The sequence below is a fragment of the Amblyomma americanum genome, chromosome 10, assembly GCF_052857255.1.
Source record: "Amblyomma americanum isolate KBUSLIRL-KWMA chromosome 10, ASM5285725v1, whole genome shotgun sequence".
In the NCBI taxonomy this organism is placed as follows: domain Eukaryota; kingdom Metazoa; phylum Arthropoda; class Arachnida; order Ixodida; family Ixodidae; genus Amblyomma; species Amblyomma americanum.
In genome coordinates this window covers 51,061,597-51,078,053 of record NC_135506.1, presented here as the reverse complement: position 1 = coordinate 51,078,053, position 16,457 = coordinate 51,061,597, and the positions used below count along the sequence as shown (strand labels likewise).

The following is a 16,457-nucleotide window of genomic DNA, read 5'->3' as shown; positions in this document are numbered from 1 at the left end:
AGCATCACTTCAATAACTAAAAATATAGTACGTTGGCATTGAGAACAGAAAAGAAAAAAGATTCAGGCACATTGGTGAAGGTGGAAATTTAAAAGGGCAATGGTGTTGAATGGTTCCTTGAAATGTTGCGTAATGTCTTCTGTAGTGCTATATTCATTGTGTATGCAGGATTCCTTTCCACATCTTGTTCTCATTGTTTGAAGCATTGTTGCGGCTTTAAAAATACTATTGTATTGGAGGTATATTGTAAATGGAAAGCAGCTGCACTATTCACGTTAATTTAGCCCGTCTCCAAATATCTTGTCAATTTGCAGCGCCATGTTTTTTTTTACGACTTCCTAATGTCAAAATTCCTTTTCTCAGTAATAAATGTAAGCAAAACAAATTCAGCGAATGCAATACAGCTGCATTTATGTTTTTTAAATATATAAATAAAAAGTTTATTATCTGATAAGGTGTGGTTTAAAACTGCAGTATTTCAAAAATGAATCAAGCAGAAACTACAAAGGTATTCGATAACATCTTTAGCAAGTCTCCTGAGCACTTGGTGGTGCAGCCTGAAAAATTCTCATTACTGCTTGCGAACTTGTCCACATCATTTACATTAACATTAGTGCAAACCTTTGCAGCATGTGCCGCGAAACAACTGCATGTGCGAAAGTAGCCGGGGCTTCTTTGCAGTCACCATCGTTTTTTGATGCTCCGCACCCCGCAACGATGCGCTGCAAAAAAGCTGCTGTGCTCCCATGCTTGGGCCGCAAGCATAACATGCGATCAAAATTTGGCAAAAGTTATAAATAGCATTACCAAAAAGTTTGTTATCTGAATTGCTCATGATTTTGACATGGTGAACCAGAAATGTACGAGTGAAATTAATATATTTCACTATTTGGGAGGGGCAGATCAAAGTTTATCTTAATGATCAAAAGGGTCAAAGGAGTGTTGAGTTTGCACTCTCTTGTACACAATTTCTGTGTAGTTGAAAGCATAAGAATATTTGTGTGTAAGGGCAGCTTTCTGATAGATCTATTGCCTTGAGGCTCGCTGCACAGCACAGGTATCTGAACTGTACAACAAGCACTGATAGATAGTTTCTTTTGTGGCCCTAATTTATCACTGGTGTCCTAATTCTTATGAAAATGAAAGAAGTTTTTTTGTACCTTGCTGATGCATTTTTTGGTTCAACCGGTCTGTATATTCTCGGTCACGGTTCGCTCCGTGTTTGTGGTGATAGCCTACAAAAGGAAAGTACATATATAGTAATGAATGGCATATTTGACCAGTGATAAAATATTACCTCTTTACTTTTTTCAGATAGTAAGCCTCTGTGACAGAGCTTGATGAAATGCAAGTCTCCTTTACTAGTTTGTGGATCACTTCTAGCCAAGACATTCCTCCTTTTTCACTGCAATGCAATGTGTTCCAGTGTGTGCCTTTATTTGTTGTCTAGTGCATTCGCACGCTTGCTTACCATTGCAACAATACTAAGGTAGTTTTGCTTTGCACTTGAGGTTTTATGTGACGATTTTCCAACTTCCTGATTTGATGTATGGTTAGCTCACATAGCACTCGTGACTTGTCCCAGTTTTGTTTTGTCATATGGACCCTCGTACAGGAAAAGCTCGTGACTTCATTATTTGAACTGTACAATTTAATCCACTTGTGCTCCATTGAAGTCTACATATGAAACAGGTCAATAATTAGAATGTGAATCGGTTCCACAACTGTTTATTAGAAACATGCGGCCACACGGTCACCGGAGCAGAACACCCATGTGGTTCTCGCCACTCTTTGGAAATATTGAGAACGTAACGATGGTGTTAGGAGGCTGGAGGATGGAAGTGGCTGGTGATACAGCAGTGGCAACTAAGGGACATGACAACTGTTAGCCATGATCTCTAAGGCTTCAGTATCTTTTTCTATTAGCAGTTGTTGTTAAGAGGATGCGCGGGTGAGAAAAATTGCAATTTTCATCGAAAGATACCATTTTTGATTTTGCTTGTGTTATTATTTGCAAGCCTTTTTTTTTTATATGCAACAGCACCAGTGCCGAACTTAGAGGCAAAATTAGTAAACACTGTGATGTAAACTTGGCCAGTGACCGAGAAACAAGCACTATTACCTACTTTTACGACAAAAATTTATAAAGTGGCGTTTCCTGCTGCTTCGATGCTGTAGGCACGTAAAGGAAGCCTTCTTGTTTCAAACGCATCCTTCTGTAGTTTTGCAGATAGAAGAAAAAAAATTAAAATGTTTTTTTTTGTCCCCAGATGCTGCATTGCGACTATCTCAATAAATAACTTGGGGTGAGTTTTTTTTTCATTTATCATTCTCATGCAACCTATGTGCTTATTACTGTAATTACTCGTAACGTCACAAAGAAATTTGGTATGGCTGTGTTTTGGTATTTGCAGAATGTAGTGATATACTATATTTATTGCAATTTATGGTAGGGATTTGGAGTGAGATTTTCTCAAACCATTGTAGTCCTAGCATTAAAAGACATTTTATGACCGCTACTAACTTTTGAAAATTTCTGAAATTTTGTACATAGTATTTGTGAGGCGCAGTTCATATGCATTGCCAAAAACATGCCTTCGTTTTCTTTGAAAATCTTTTGTGATGACCGCACAAGTCTGGTTTAAAAGTTGTAAGAATATGAAAGGTTACTGGCAGCTGTGTGAAAATAATATCAGTGATGCCCTAGCACCGGAGCCTTGAGACTGTGTAAGGTGTGTCTTCTGCATGCTCTTAAGGGTGCTTGTTTAATAATATCTCCATGGTGGCAGTGTTTTTTGTTTGACATGATGCGACCACTGGTACTCATCATTTTGTCAAGAAGCCAGCAGGCACATTGCTCTTGAAGTGTTGCTTCATGCTGTCTACATCGTTCAAACCTTGGGAATTGAAAGCTGTCATGCAGATTTGAAATAATCTCTATGCAAGTGGGAGCAAAGCTTTGCCATCAGTCTTAGCAGTACGGCGCCAAGTTTCTTTCTATTTACCAATATGATTGTGCCAACACATTCACGCTTTGTTTTGCTTTGTATCTATACTCTGCTTCATACCTGAGGTGCAATGCTCTGAAAGGTATAGAAGTAGTCTACATGAAAAAATGGAGTGAGGAATGTTACTCCGCGCTTCTTTTGAGTTCGAGTGTTCTAAGGCTTGAGAAAGCGACAGTGTGCTGTCACCAATAAGAGCGCACTTAATCAAGCTCATGACGACTGCATCATGTAATAAGCTTGAAGGCAAAGCATTTATCAGTTTTCACTCGCCACAATGCAAGCACTAGTTTTTGGTCGCAGATGTATGCATGCAGCACTTTTTGAGTGCTAGCTTTGGCACCATTGCGCATGATATATAAAATGGAGTATAATAGTTATTGAAGCGATCATAGTTAAGCATTTATTTTATTAAATTTCTCTCCCTGAGTTCTTGCAGTGGTTTATGAGATACAAGTATTCATCCGTTCCAAGGGGATAGTATGCATTTACTTGCTTTTAAGGTGTAAAGTGTGGCTTTAATGGACTTTTTCAAATGTTACTGGGTGTAAAAATAGAGTATTGGCAAATCTTGGCGATAATACTTTGTTAGGTAATCAAATTTCATAATAAAGCGATGGAAATAAGAGTTCATTATTTAAACTGGTAGTGCAATCTGGAGACTGCGATAGATTCTTTATATGTATTTCAAAACCTGTGCCACACAATATACGGATTTGTTTGCTATTATGATATGTGTGCTCAAATTTTTATAGTCGATTTACAGAGAGTATACCTGAAAGAGCAACTAAAAAGCTTGATTAGGACATGTATGTAGTGCTTACGTGGAGAGGTCCTTAACTGTGAATAGTAGAGTTTGAGTTTCTTGATGTTACAAAAGGGCTTTCATGTGCAGTCTTCAACTTTTGAATTGTCGGCAAATTAGACTTTGACATGGTCAGGCATCTAATCAGTCCTGAAAAATTTTCTTTGTGTGATTTGTGTACTGTTCTGGTCTTTACCTTCTGGTTTTGCTGTTATGCTTCCAATGATTTGTTGGCTCAAACTTTCACTTTTTTGGTACGTGTTGTGTGTTGCTACTTTTGCATATTGTCGCTTCAAAATGTAGATGTTGCAGGCAGTGTAGCATGTACTGCCCTATACATTTTTGTGTGTGTGTGAACAGTATAGTGATCAAAATTATCACAGGGGCTTAGATTATTTTGTTGAAATCAACTCTTCTTAGTGCAATAATGGCCTATGGCTGTGTACTGCTTGCTAATGATAAGAAAGAATTTGTTTATGATCTGACTTTGACACACTCACTATGACACCATTTACATCAAATATTAAAACACCTGCTTAAAAGGCCTTCTCATTAGATTGCCTAGCTTCAGAGGTGCTCCAAACTAAATCAGTAAAACTTATTCCTATTTAAAATTTTGAAAGCATGCTTTTATGCACTGTGCAGGATTGGTCAGCACCGGGAGTGCGTGCAGCTCACTGCCTCCAAAGAAATTGCAAGCAGGCAGGCGACGGTAGGTGTGCCCTGAGTGCGGCTATTCCACCTATTATCTGGGTAACTTCAGGAATCACCTGCACACACACACCAGGGACCGCCCTTTTCAGTGCAGAATTTGCAGCAAGTCATTTTGTGGGAAGAGTCATCTGAGGGTGCACTTTGACATTCATGTAGGTGAGAGACCATTTAAGTGCCCGTGTTGCAGCAAGCTCTTCACCAAGAAGTCGAATATGGTGACGCATTATCGTACCCACACAGGCGAGAAGCCATTCCAGTGCCTTCATTGCAGCAAGAGATTCACCAACAAGATCAGTTTGGTGAAACACATTCACACCCACACAGTTAAGAAGCCATTCTAGTGCACTCACTGCAGCAAGGACTAATGTTATTTTAGTTTGTTTGCATCACAAAAAAAGAGTGCTGCAGTCTTCATTTTTCATTTTTATTTAATTCCTGCTTGAAATTAAGTGAAGTTTTCTAGCACAGTTTTACTTTATGTTGATATTAGCTAGCAAGAATTTTCAGTTAGCATTGCACCCATTTGTAATCTTTTTGTGGCCAGATCATTGTTGCTTACTTTGTTTTCGTGCAGCAATAAAGCTTGCTCAAATGTAACGTGAAAAACTTAATTTTTGTGAGCACTATTTTTACAAATTGTGGCGAAATGCTTACACAATTTTGCTTAGTTGAACAAGCCTTGGGTCACTGACCAATTGTCAAAAACAGTTATTAGAGGCTTCGGAACCCCCTGCGAGTTCCTTGCTCACAATGAAGAACTGGCCGAGTAACAAGCAGCTTCAGTAGCCTTGACAAGTCGATGTAAGGATTGCGCACAAGCAAGGTGAAAATTCCCTTTTGTTGTGTTGGATGTGTTTGGCGGTAAATATATAATCAGTGATTCCAGGTGCAGCCGTGCAATGTGATCAAACACATTCACACCTACACAGGGAAGAAGCCATTCTAAAGCACTCACTGCATCAAGTCCTAATGTCATTTTTGTTGGTTTGCATTACACAAGAAGAGCACTGCAGTGTTCATCTTTCTTTGCTGCTATTGCATTCCTGCTTGAAATCAAGTGAAGTTTTCTAGCAAGTTTACTTTATGGTCATATTTGCTAGCAAGTTGGTTAGCACTGCACCTATTTGTAATTTAGTTGTGGCTAGATCATTGTTGCTTAATTTGTTTTCTTGCAGGAATAAAGCTTGCTTAAATGTAACGTGAACAACCTATTGTTTGTGAGCACCTCATTTTTACAAATCGCGTTGAATTTGGGAAAAATTTGGTACCGCGCATTAATGTGTCAAAATGCTTACACAATTTTGCTCACCTGCACGAGCCTTGGGTCACTGAAGAATTGTCAAAAAACAAAAACAGTTATTAGACGCATCGGGACCCCCTAGCAGTTCCTCGCTCACAATGAAGAACTGGCGAAGCGAGAAGCAGCTTCAGTAGCTTTGATAAGTCGACGTAACGATTTTGCGCAAACCAGGTGAAGATTTCCCTTTGTTGTGTTGGTTGTGTTTGGAGTTAACTCTATAATCAGTGATTCCATGTGCAGCCGTGTTGAGAGACTTTTTTCCGTAGCAACGATTTTTATGAAAAGCACTTCTCTCTCTGCAGATTATGCTTTTGATACAAATGAGCACTTTTAATTAGAATTCATGCTTAATGAGAAGCTTTCACAATTCCTGCCTGAGTGTATGTAGTCCATGAAGCATAATTTACAACTCATATTGCAGGTACATTTCAATAATACGTCGACCTCACGACTTCATCATGCTTTGCATTCACTAAAATTTTATCCTTGCTGTAATGCTTATTTATGCACGTTACATGTAAAAGCATGCAACTGTCCCATGGAAGACAGGAGTACTGAGTGCTTTGCCGCCTGGCTAAATTTAGTGCACACTAATCATTCGTGAATTGTCACTTATGCTGGATTCTCAAAGTGTTGGGCTTGCAAAAAAATTTCAGTATTTTCACTTGTGCTCTGTCATGCTCATAGACTGTCTTAAAACCTTGGTTAACTGCAATTCACACATGCTCATGGTTTAGAGAAAAGATGGACACAACTACTAACGCTGGCATAGAGCTGCGGCTGTGTATGACCATAGCGTCAAAGGAGTCCGTGCTGAAGTAGAAATGAAGTTGCTTACTGCGTACTGGAAATGCTATATTTTAGTTAGTACTTTGGTAGAAATAAAGTTGCCTAATATGTCCACAATGCATTATATTTAGTTCAATAAGTTATCCATTTCCAAAGGATTCGTGGCACCTCAAAGGCATTCATGGTTCGTTGTCCACAAACATATATGCTCCGGGAAGCATTCGTGGTCACTTGACAATGTAGTCTATGGGTACTACAGTAAACTTAAAATCTTTTTAATCTTTACTTCAGGGCATTGGAAATTTGCTTACTTATTAAATGAAACTGTTACTACAATCAACTACAATTTTTCTGTTATCTGCTTTACTTTTGTTGCTATCAATGTTCATGCTAAAAGAATAAAACTTGGAATTTTTAAAAGTGATGTTTGTTATATGCTACACTCGATTATCAGTAATATAATATATACTTGAAGAAGCCTGAGGATTTGTTCAAATTCGGCAGAGTTTGAAATAATTGATATCTTTTCAGTATACCTGCTGTGGACTAGACCAAACTTTCAGTTCCAGCAAAGTGGTACTTTGAATCAAAGGAATTCAAATTATAAAGCGTCTACTTCTTTAAAGTTTCTTGCATTTAATTAATAAGTAGTTAATAGATTTTTAATTTATTAGTTGTTTTCTATTGTGCCAGATCCATATTTAGCTGTCTCCATCAGTCGTACCATACCATAGGCCTGCAAAGCTGCTTAGTTACTTCCTTTTTGTGCTTTCTTGGATTGCCAATGTTATTTTCTGGGCTGCTAAAGAAGTGCAATTCTTGGAAAATGCATGTAGAGTGGAACTGGTAGATGTGAAGTTACAGGCATAAACTGCTCTTCTGTTAATTTCAAGATGCACAGCTAGCTTTTGTGTACGTTTTTGTTGTCCCTGTGATCGTTTAACCTTTGCAGCTTGTTTTACAGTTATGGGCAGAGGTCTTGAAAGGCTCTGTTGGCGCTTCAAGCATGCAGGTGCAATGCGTGCCAATGAGTGCCTGATCTAACTCCCGTGCATCAGAGAAAATGGGTCCCCAGCTTACTCCTACACAAGTGTGGTCCCAAGCTGCTAAGAGATAAGAGACTCTGTTTGCGTTATCACAACCTGACCACTTAATTGTGAGCAAAGTGGCCACCGTGGCAGGTGGCAAACTGACTGGCCGCGAGAGGTTGCTTGGGAACAGCAATGTTGGTCACTCAAGCTTCACTGGTGGCAGCACCTGCCGTCGCAGGGCAGTGGTGCATATTTTATCTGCTATACCTTTGTGCCAGGTGTGATATGAGGACTCCCAGAAATCTATAAATGTAAAGTTGACAGTTACCATTTCTGCATATATGGACAGTATCCTATTAACACTATCGTGTCATACCCTTAAGACGGAGCGTAAATGTTCTTGCTACTTTTTTATATATACTTTTTGTATTAGATGAAAGCTGGGGCCAAATGGATTTTTAAGTTGGTAAAAGAAAATAGGGCTTTACCTTCTGTGATGGGAATACTTTCATATTGCAGAACTTTAGCAACAGCCACAAACTATCTTTTGTTACCACCAGTGGCAATAATGAAATGATTAACTAAGCAGTGTCCTGTCCATTGACATTGCGTATTAGAAAAAAAAAAAGAAACATATCATAAGGATGCGTTATTGCTGTTGAACTGAGAAGCAACTGAAAGCAACGTTATCAAACATTTTTTTGCTGTGTTGGGGCTGAGCAGATGGAAAAGGTAATTCCTGCCCTGTTACAATACATCACCTTCATTCATAATTTTGAAGGCTGTGTGAAAGTGTGCTAAATTTGTCTATTTCGTTGATAACATGAGCTCTTTTTGATGCATTTATCATATACCTATGGGGAAAGGACTGTCAGCTGGCAGATGCCTTGCAATGTGCAAAAACCGTGACAAATTGTGCAAGTATAACTTTTCACTGAAGGCATCAGAAAGTTTGAGGTAATTTTTTATTGCATCCAGAGACCAAGCCATGTGATGTTGAGTCTTTTACTGCAGCGAACTTTGGTCTTTTGTCTGGAAAATAAAACCTTACAACCAGCAGGGATCAACATTTCCAAAGTTAACAAGAATCTTTTTATTCCATTTCAGCACTGACATAATTATTACAAACCTTCTTGCACATGACCAGGGCAAAAAACATTAACAAAAATATCACTGCACCAGTTTCAGTGCTGCATGTCTCCTCTTTATCCACTCTTTCACCCTGCTCCCATCCATATCTGTCCTCTTCTTCTCCTTCCCTCTTTCTTTTATTACCATTTATTATTACCTACTTTTCCCTTGATCTCTGCACCAGCTGCTACCATTTCTGAGTAGCCCTTTGCTTTCAGATTTTCTCCCCTGACCGATTCTTTTTCTTTTCTCTCTGCCCCTATTTTTGTCTCCTCCTTGACTTCCAGGTATTCCATTAAACATTATGCTCACTTGTTTTCCAGTTTATCCAGCTCAGCCCAATTAGTTGTACAATGCCACCTGTCGCAGCTCCCCATGTGTGGATGTGTAGCTCTTTGAACATATCTTCGCTATCTATGCACACTCGCCACCGCTCGGATTCCTTTCTACTGAGCTGTCATATTTTTTCCAAAGCATTGCGGGTAAACGAGTTAATCCTCTTTGGAAGCCATCATGCCTGGAGAAGGTTCACGCCTCCCAACACCCTTCCCATTTTACACCATCCTCCTCACCGGGCCTTCCTCCTCGGAGTGAAGGCCCTTTGTAAACTCCGCCAATGATGACGAAGCTTTGCCCAGGTGAAGACGTGTTCTTTGTTGAAACGGCAAGCTCTCTGAGGCTTCCCCCTTACTTGTTCTCCTTGAATGTGCTTTGTAGACACCACTTTGCTTGTGTAAAGGAACAGCTGTAATCTGCAATATGAAGGCTATGCATTCTCAACACAAGGATTCGGAAGTGTGAAGCAGCAGATGCGGAGACTTGGTGTATCAATTCGATGAAATAGTATTTTACTTTATGAAGCACAAATTCTAATTAATCACTTTGATGGACTGGGCATGAAACTAATGATGCACCAGGTGAGATCTGTGTAAAAAAAATAGAACGTTCTTAGTGGTCTGCATACGGTGTGTGTGTCTAATGTCTTGAGGGAGTGTATTCCTTCATAGGTGTTCTGATTTTCACAATACCGTGTGTCGTAATCATATGGGTCCTCGTTTAATAAAGTGATACCAAAATCTGTAAATGTAGTATGTAAGCATTGAGAACACAAAAGAAAAAAGATTCAGGCACACTGATGAAGTGGGCTGTAAAGGGCCAGTGGTGTTCAATGGTCCCTTTGAATGTTGCGTAATGTGTTCTTTAGTGCTATATTCATTGTGTACACAAGATTCCTTCCCACATCATGTTCGCATTGTTTGAAGCATTGTTGCAGCTTGAAAACTACTACTTTGTCGGAGATTATTATAAATCGAAAGCAGCTGCATTATTGTGGTCAATTTGGCTCTTCTCCAAATTTCATGTCATCTTGCAGTGCCGTATTTGTGTTTTTTATAGGGGTGTGCGAGTATTCGAAATTTCGAATACGAATCGAATAATTTTCATATTCGGTTGATATTCGTATTCGAAAAATGATATTCGTGAATGTCCAAATATTCAAAAATTCCAGAATACTCGGCAGCGATCGATACCGCGCCGACTTTCGTTAATCTGATTGTTACAAAAGCGCAGTATAAAGACAAATTATCTGAATATAGAGTTTAAAATTCCAGGAAAACAATATAAAGGCCCTGTTCTCTTTCTTCTTTGTCATTTATCGCGTCGACCGATCGCATTCCGATGCCGCTAGGCTTGACCTTGCGTGCAATTTTGCAAGTGGGCTTTCCCACTTACCACACGTGCTGCGAACAATATGGGGGACGACCCACTTCTAACAATTGCAACGCGAAAGCGCGTTTATTTTTTATCCTTCTGTAACATGTTATCTAATTAATGCGAACATCCATGGCAATCGTTCTGTCACCTTAACTCTCTGAGCGTGACCACTTGTTTTTGACTACGCTATGCGGGAAAGCCTTCTCGCGGAATTTCGCGTGAGGCTCCCGAAGGGGCGAGTCAAGGTGTCATAACAGGGCAAGCGATCCTGTAAAAATCCCGTATGTTGCATTGTGCACTGTAACCCATGCACCTCTTAAGTGGGTCTAACGGCAGGCGTGACAATGTTCGGAAGGCCCCTGTCACTAGGTAAAAAAAAACCACCTGGCCACGTAGTTTTGATTTCTGAGCTTGGCCGCTCGCCCGTTGCAATGGCAACTGTCGGCCCGCGCATTTGGCAGTAGTCCGATCTCAGCACCGTGCCGCTTTTTCAGACGCTGGCTGACACGTCGTTCGCCATTTCTTTTCTTTTTTTAGAAACAGTCTCGTCATTGCGACGTCAATGTGCGTTCCCATCTCGCTTGCGTTCGCGATGTCTTCCAGCACACCGTAACTCTATGCTCGTCACTGGATTACAGTTTTTTGCATGATAGAGCCACCTCATAAAACTACCGCATTTTTGGTATTTTTTTTGGGGGCCCCGGGGAATTTTGTAAATCTACCTTCAAATAACCTGGACATTTCTGTTGGTTCTTTGAGCTCTGAATTAATGAGGTTTACTAGCCATCACATTATTTTTTGTTTCCAGTCTTGTCATGTTATGGATTGCATTTTGCCTGACCACATTACAGGTTGGATATTGTTATGCAGTTCAACTAAGTAGTATACATTTTTGCGCACATCATGTTTTTTTGTACGGTGCTCAGGCAGTCTAGATTTGTTTATTTCAGTTGCAAAGGCCATACACAATTTTGAAAAAAATATGAGCAACAATTTTTGCTTGCTTATCTTTTCTGAATTTATTTATTGTGCTGACCAGATATTCGATTCGATATTCGAAGCCATTTTTCCCTCATATTTGTATTCGATTCGTATTTGAAAATTTTAATATTTGCACACCCCTAGTTTACCATTTCCTAATGTCAAAGTTCCTTTTCTCGGTGATAAATGTAAGCAAAACAAATTCAGTAAATGCAGTACAGCTGCATGTATGTGTTTTTAAATATATAAATGAAAAGTGTATTATCTGGGAAAGTGTTGGTTAAAACTGCAGATTTTGAAAAATGACTCAGGAAACGACTGAGCTAGGTGTTCGATGACATAATTGGCAAGCCTTCTCATCACCTGGTGATGCAGTCTCAAAAGTTTTGATTACTGCTTGTGAACATGTCCACATTTACATCGACCTTATTGCAAACCTTTGCAACATGTGCGGCCCAACAACAGCAAGTGGAAAAGTAGCCGGGGCTACTTTGCAGTCACCATCGTTTTTTGATGCTCTGCACCCTTGCAGCAGTGCACTGCAGTAAAGCTGCTGTGCTCTCATGGTTGGTTTGTAAGCATCTTGTGGGATCAGGATTTGGCAAAATTATGAATGGCATTACCTAAAGGTTTTTTATCTGGTAATGTATTAAGTGGTGGAAAAAAAGTGGAGTCATTGAATTGCCCATGATTTTGAGCATGTGCACCAAAAATTTATGAATGAAATTATTATATTTCAACGCTTGGGAGCTACAGGTCAAGCTTTATATTAATGGTGAGCTTAAGGGTCAAAGGAGTGTTGAGTTTGCACTCTCTTGTATGCAACTTATGTCTAGTTGCGAGCATAAGAATATTTGTGTGTAAGGCCAGTTTTCAGATAGATCCAGTGCTTTGTGGCCGATCGATACAGCACATATGTCTGAACTGTACAACAAGCACTGCAATGATCCAGTTTTTTTCATAATCTTAGTTTATCACTGGTGTCATAATTGTTATGAAAATGTGAAAATTAATTCCTTTGTTTCTTGATGCATTTTTTGTTTCTACTGGTCTATATAATCTTGTCTCTTCGAGTTTGTGATTAAAGTCTAGAAGAGAAAAGTTCATAAATGGTAATGAATCGAACATTTGGCAAGTGATAAAACATTACCTTTTTTCTTTTTTTTCAGATAGTAAGCCCTTGTGATATAGTTGATGAAATGCAAGACTCCACTACAAATCTGTAGATCATTTCTGGCCAAGCCATTCCTCCTTTTTCACTGTAGTGCAATGTGTTCCAGAGTTTGCCTTTATTTGTTGTCATGTGCATTTGCATGTTTGCTTACCATTGTAACAAAGCTAAGGAAGTTTTGTTTTGCACTCAATTGAGGTTTTATGTGACAGTTTGCCAACTTCCTGATTTTATGTACGGTTACCTCACATGGCGCTCGTGACTTGTCCTAGCTTTGTTTGCTCCATGAATCATCAGATAGAGAAAGCTTGAAACTTCATTAATTTGAACTGTATGACTTAATCCATTTTTGCTTCATTGAAGTCTACATATAAAACGGCTTAGTAATTCGCATGTGAATTGGTTCCACCACTGTTTATTAGAATCATGTGGGCACACGGTGGCTACAGCAGAACACCCATGAGACTCCAGCTGCTCTCAGGAGATGTGGAGAAGGTAACGACAGTGTTGCGAGGCTCGAGGATGGGATAGGTGGTACAGCAATGTCAACTAAGGGGCATGAGATCTGTCAGCCATGATCTCCAAGACTTCAGTGGCCTTCTCTATTAGCTGTTGTTATTAAGGGGACGAGTGGCTGAAAAAATCGCGGTTTTTATTGAAAGATACCTGTTTAAATCTTCTTTTAATGTGAATGCCTTTTTCTTTCATGTTCTGCAATACCAGCACGATATTTAGATGCAAATTTAGTAAACACTGTGATGTAAACATGGCCAGTGACCAAAAATCTAGCGCTAATGGCTACTTTCACGACTACAAAAATTTATATAGCGGTGTTTCCTCTACTACAATGCTGTAGGGAGGTAAGGGAAGCCTTTTTTTTTTCAAATGCATCCTTCTCGAGTTTTTTAGCTTGAAGAAAAAAAAATGGAAACATGTTTTTATCTCCACAAAAGCTTCATAGCCACTATCTGATTAAGTAACATGGGATGAATTTTCATTAGTTTATCATTTTCATGCAATCTCGGTGCTTATTACTGTAGTCACTCTCGTAACATCAGAATGAAATTTGGTATGCCTATGCTTCTCTATATGTAGAACTCAGCGATATACCATTTTTATTGCAATTTGTGCTAGGGATTGGAGTGAAATTTTTCAAACCATTGCATTCCTGGCGTTAAAAGACATTTCTTAAACACTAAAAATTTTTGAATGTTTCTGAAATTTTGTACATAGTATTTGTAAGGCGTAGTTTGTATGCATTGACACAAACATGCCATCGTTTTCTTAGAAAAGCTTTTGTGGTGACCACACCAGTCTGGTTTAAAAGTCGTCAGGTAATTAAAGGTTACCGGCAGCTGTGTGAAAATAGTATCAGTGATGCCCTAGCACTGGAGCCTCAAGACTGTGAAAGGTGTGTCCATTGCATGCTCGTGTAACAATATCTCCATGTTGCCAGTATTTTTTGCTTGGCATAATGTGACCACTGGTAGTCGTGAATTTGTCAAGAAGCCTGTAGGCACGTTGCTATTGAAGTGTTGTTTCATGCTGTCTACAACAATCAAATCTTGGGAATTAAAAGGTGTTGTACAGATTTGAAGTAATCTGCACATATACGAAGGAAGCTTTGCCATCAGTCTTAGCAGTATGGTACCAAGTTTCTGTTTCTATGCACCAATACGATTGCGCCAACACATTCACATTTTTTTTTCTTTTGTACATATACTCTGTTTCATACATGAGGTGCAATGCTGTGAAAGGTATGGAAGTAGTCCACATGAAAAAATAGAGAGAGGAGTGTTACTCCGCACTTCTTTTAAGGTCGAGTGGTTTTAGGATTGAGAAAATGAAAGCGTGTCGTCTCCAATAAGCGCATTTAATCAAGCTCATGACTACTGCATCACGCAAGAAGCCTGAATTCAAAGCATTTATTAGTTTTCGCTCGCCAAAATGGACACACTGCTTTTTGATTGTGGAAGTAGGCAGCACAAACAAGAGTGCTAACCTTGGCACCATTGCACATGATATATGAAATGGAGTATTCTAGTGATAGAAGTGATCATAGTTAAGCAATAATTTTATTAAATTTCTGCCACTGAGTACTTGCAGTGGTTCATGAGATACAAGTATTCATGATTTCCAAGGAGATGGCATGAATTTACTTGCTTTTACGGCGTAAAGTGTGGCTTTAATGGCCGTGTTCAGCAGATACTGGTCATAAAAAGAATATTGATAAATCTTGGCGATAATACTTTGTTAGGTAATCAAATTTCATATTAAAACGATCACAATGAGAGTTCATTATTTAAACTGGTAGCCCAATTTGGAGAGTGCGACCGATTCTTTATGTGTATTACAAAACCTGTGCCACACAATATATGGATTTGTTTGCTATTTTGATATGTGTGCTCATATTTTTATAGTAAGTTTTCAGAGAGGATACCTGAAAGAGGAGCTAAAAAGCTTGATTAGAACATGTATGCAGTGTTTACATGAAGAGGTCTTTAATTGTGAACAGTGGAGTTTCTTGACGTTACAAATGTGCTTTGATCTGCAGTGTTCAGCTTTAGAATTATGGGCAAATTAGGCTTCAGACATGGTCTGGCATTTAATCAGTCCTGAAAAATTTTCTTTGTATCTTTTGTGTACTGTTCTACTCTTTACCTTCCGGATTTGTTGTTTTGCCTCCTGTGATTTTTTGGCTCAAACATTTACTTTTCTTGGCATGTGTTTTATGTTGTTGCTACTTGTGCATATTGTTACTTTAAGATGTAGATGTTAGAGGCAGTGTGGCATGTGCTGACATATACGGTTTTGTGTGTCTGTAAAGAGTATAGTGATCAGAATTATTACAGGGGCTCAGATTATTCTGATGTAATCAACTCTTTGTGCAATAATGGTCTATGACTGCTCTGCATGCTAACGATAAGAAACAATTCGTTATAATCTGATTTTGACGCACTCACTGTGACACTGTTTACATCAAATAATAAAACACCTGCTTAGAAGGTCTGCATCATTACATTGCCTAGCTTCAGAGGTGCTCCCAACTAAATGAGTAAAGCTTATTCCTATATAGAATTTAGAAAACATGCTTTTATGCACTCTGCAGGATTGTTCAGCACCGGGAGTGCGTGCAGCTCACCGCCTCAAAAGAAATTGCAAGCAGGCAGGCTACAGTACGTGTGCCCTGGGTGCGGCTATTCTACAGATCATTCAACTCACTTCAAGGACCACCTGCGGACACACACCTGGGATCGTCCTTTCCAGTGCAGAATTTGCAGCAAGTCCATTTGTGGGAAGAGTCATCTGCGGGTTCACTTTGACTTTCATGTAGACGAGAGACCGTTTAAGTGCTCGCGTTGCAGCAAGAGCTTCACCCAAAAGTCGAATATGGTGAGGCATTATCGTATCCACACAGGCGAGAAGCCATTCCAGTGCCGTCATTGCAGCAAGAGATTCACCAACAAGATCAGTTTGGTGAAACACATTCACACCCACACAGTTATGAAGCCATTCTAGTGCACTCACTGCAGCAATGCCCAATGTCATTTTCGTTGTTTACATCAAAAAATATGCTGCAGTGTTCATTTTTCTTTGCTGCTATTTCATTTCTGCATGAAATTAAGTGAAGTTTTCTAGCACAGCTTTACTTTAAGGTCAAATTAGCTAGCAAGAATTTTTAGTTAGCATTGCACCCATTTGTAATTTTGCTGTGGCCAGATCATTGTTGCTTACTTTGTTTTCTTGCAGCAATAAAGCTTGCTTAAATGTAACATGAACAACAATTTTTGTGAGCACCTCATATTTACAAATTAAT

At 39.2% G+C, this 16,457-nt stretch overlaps 1 protein-coding gene across 1 annotated transcript in view; it reads left to right on the top strand.

Annotated features, from left to right (window-relative positions):
* The window catches only part of LOC144108287 (uncharacterized), a 38,682-nt gene extending 22,464 nt beyond the window's left edge, over positions 1–16,218 (top strand). Inside the window, exons 4-6 of the mRNA XM_077641554.1 lie at positions 4,456–4,512; positions 4,574–4,680; positions 15,717–16,218. Of these exons, the coding sequence (XP_077497680.1) occupies positions 4,456–4,512; positions 4,574–4,680; positions 15,717–16,159 (607 nt within the window). The 3' untranslated portion in view covers positions 16,160–16,218. The remainder of the gene's footprint in view (positions 1–4,455; positions 4,513–4,573; positions 4,681–15,716) is intronic.
* The last annotated feature ends 239 nt before the right edge of the window (positions 16,219–16,457 follow it).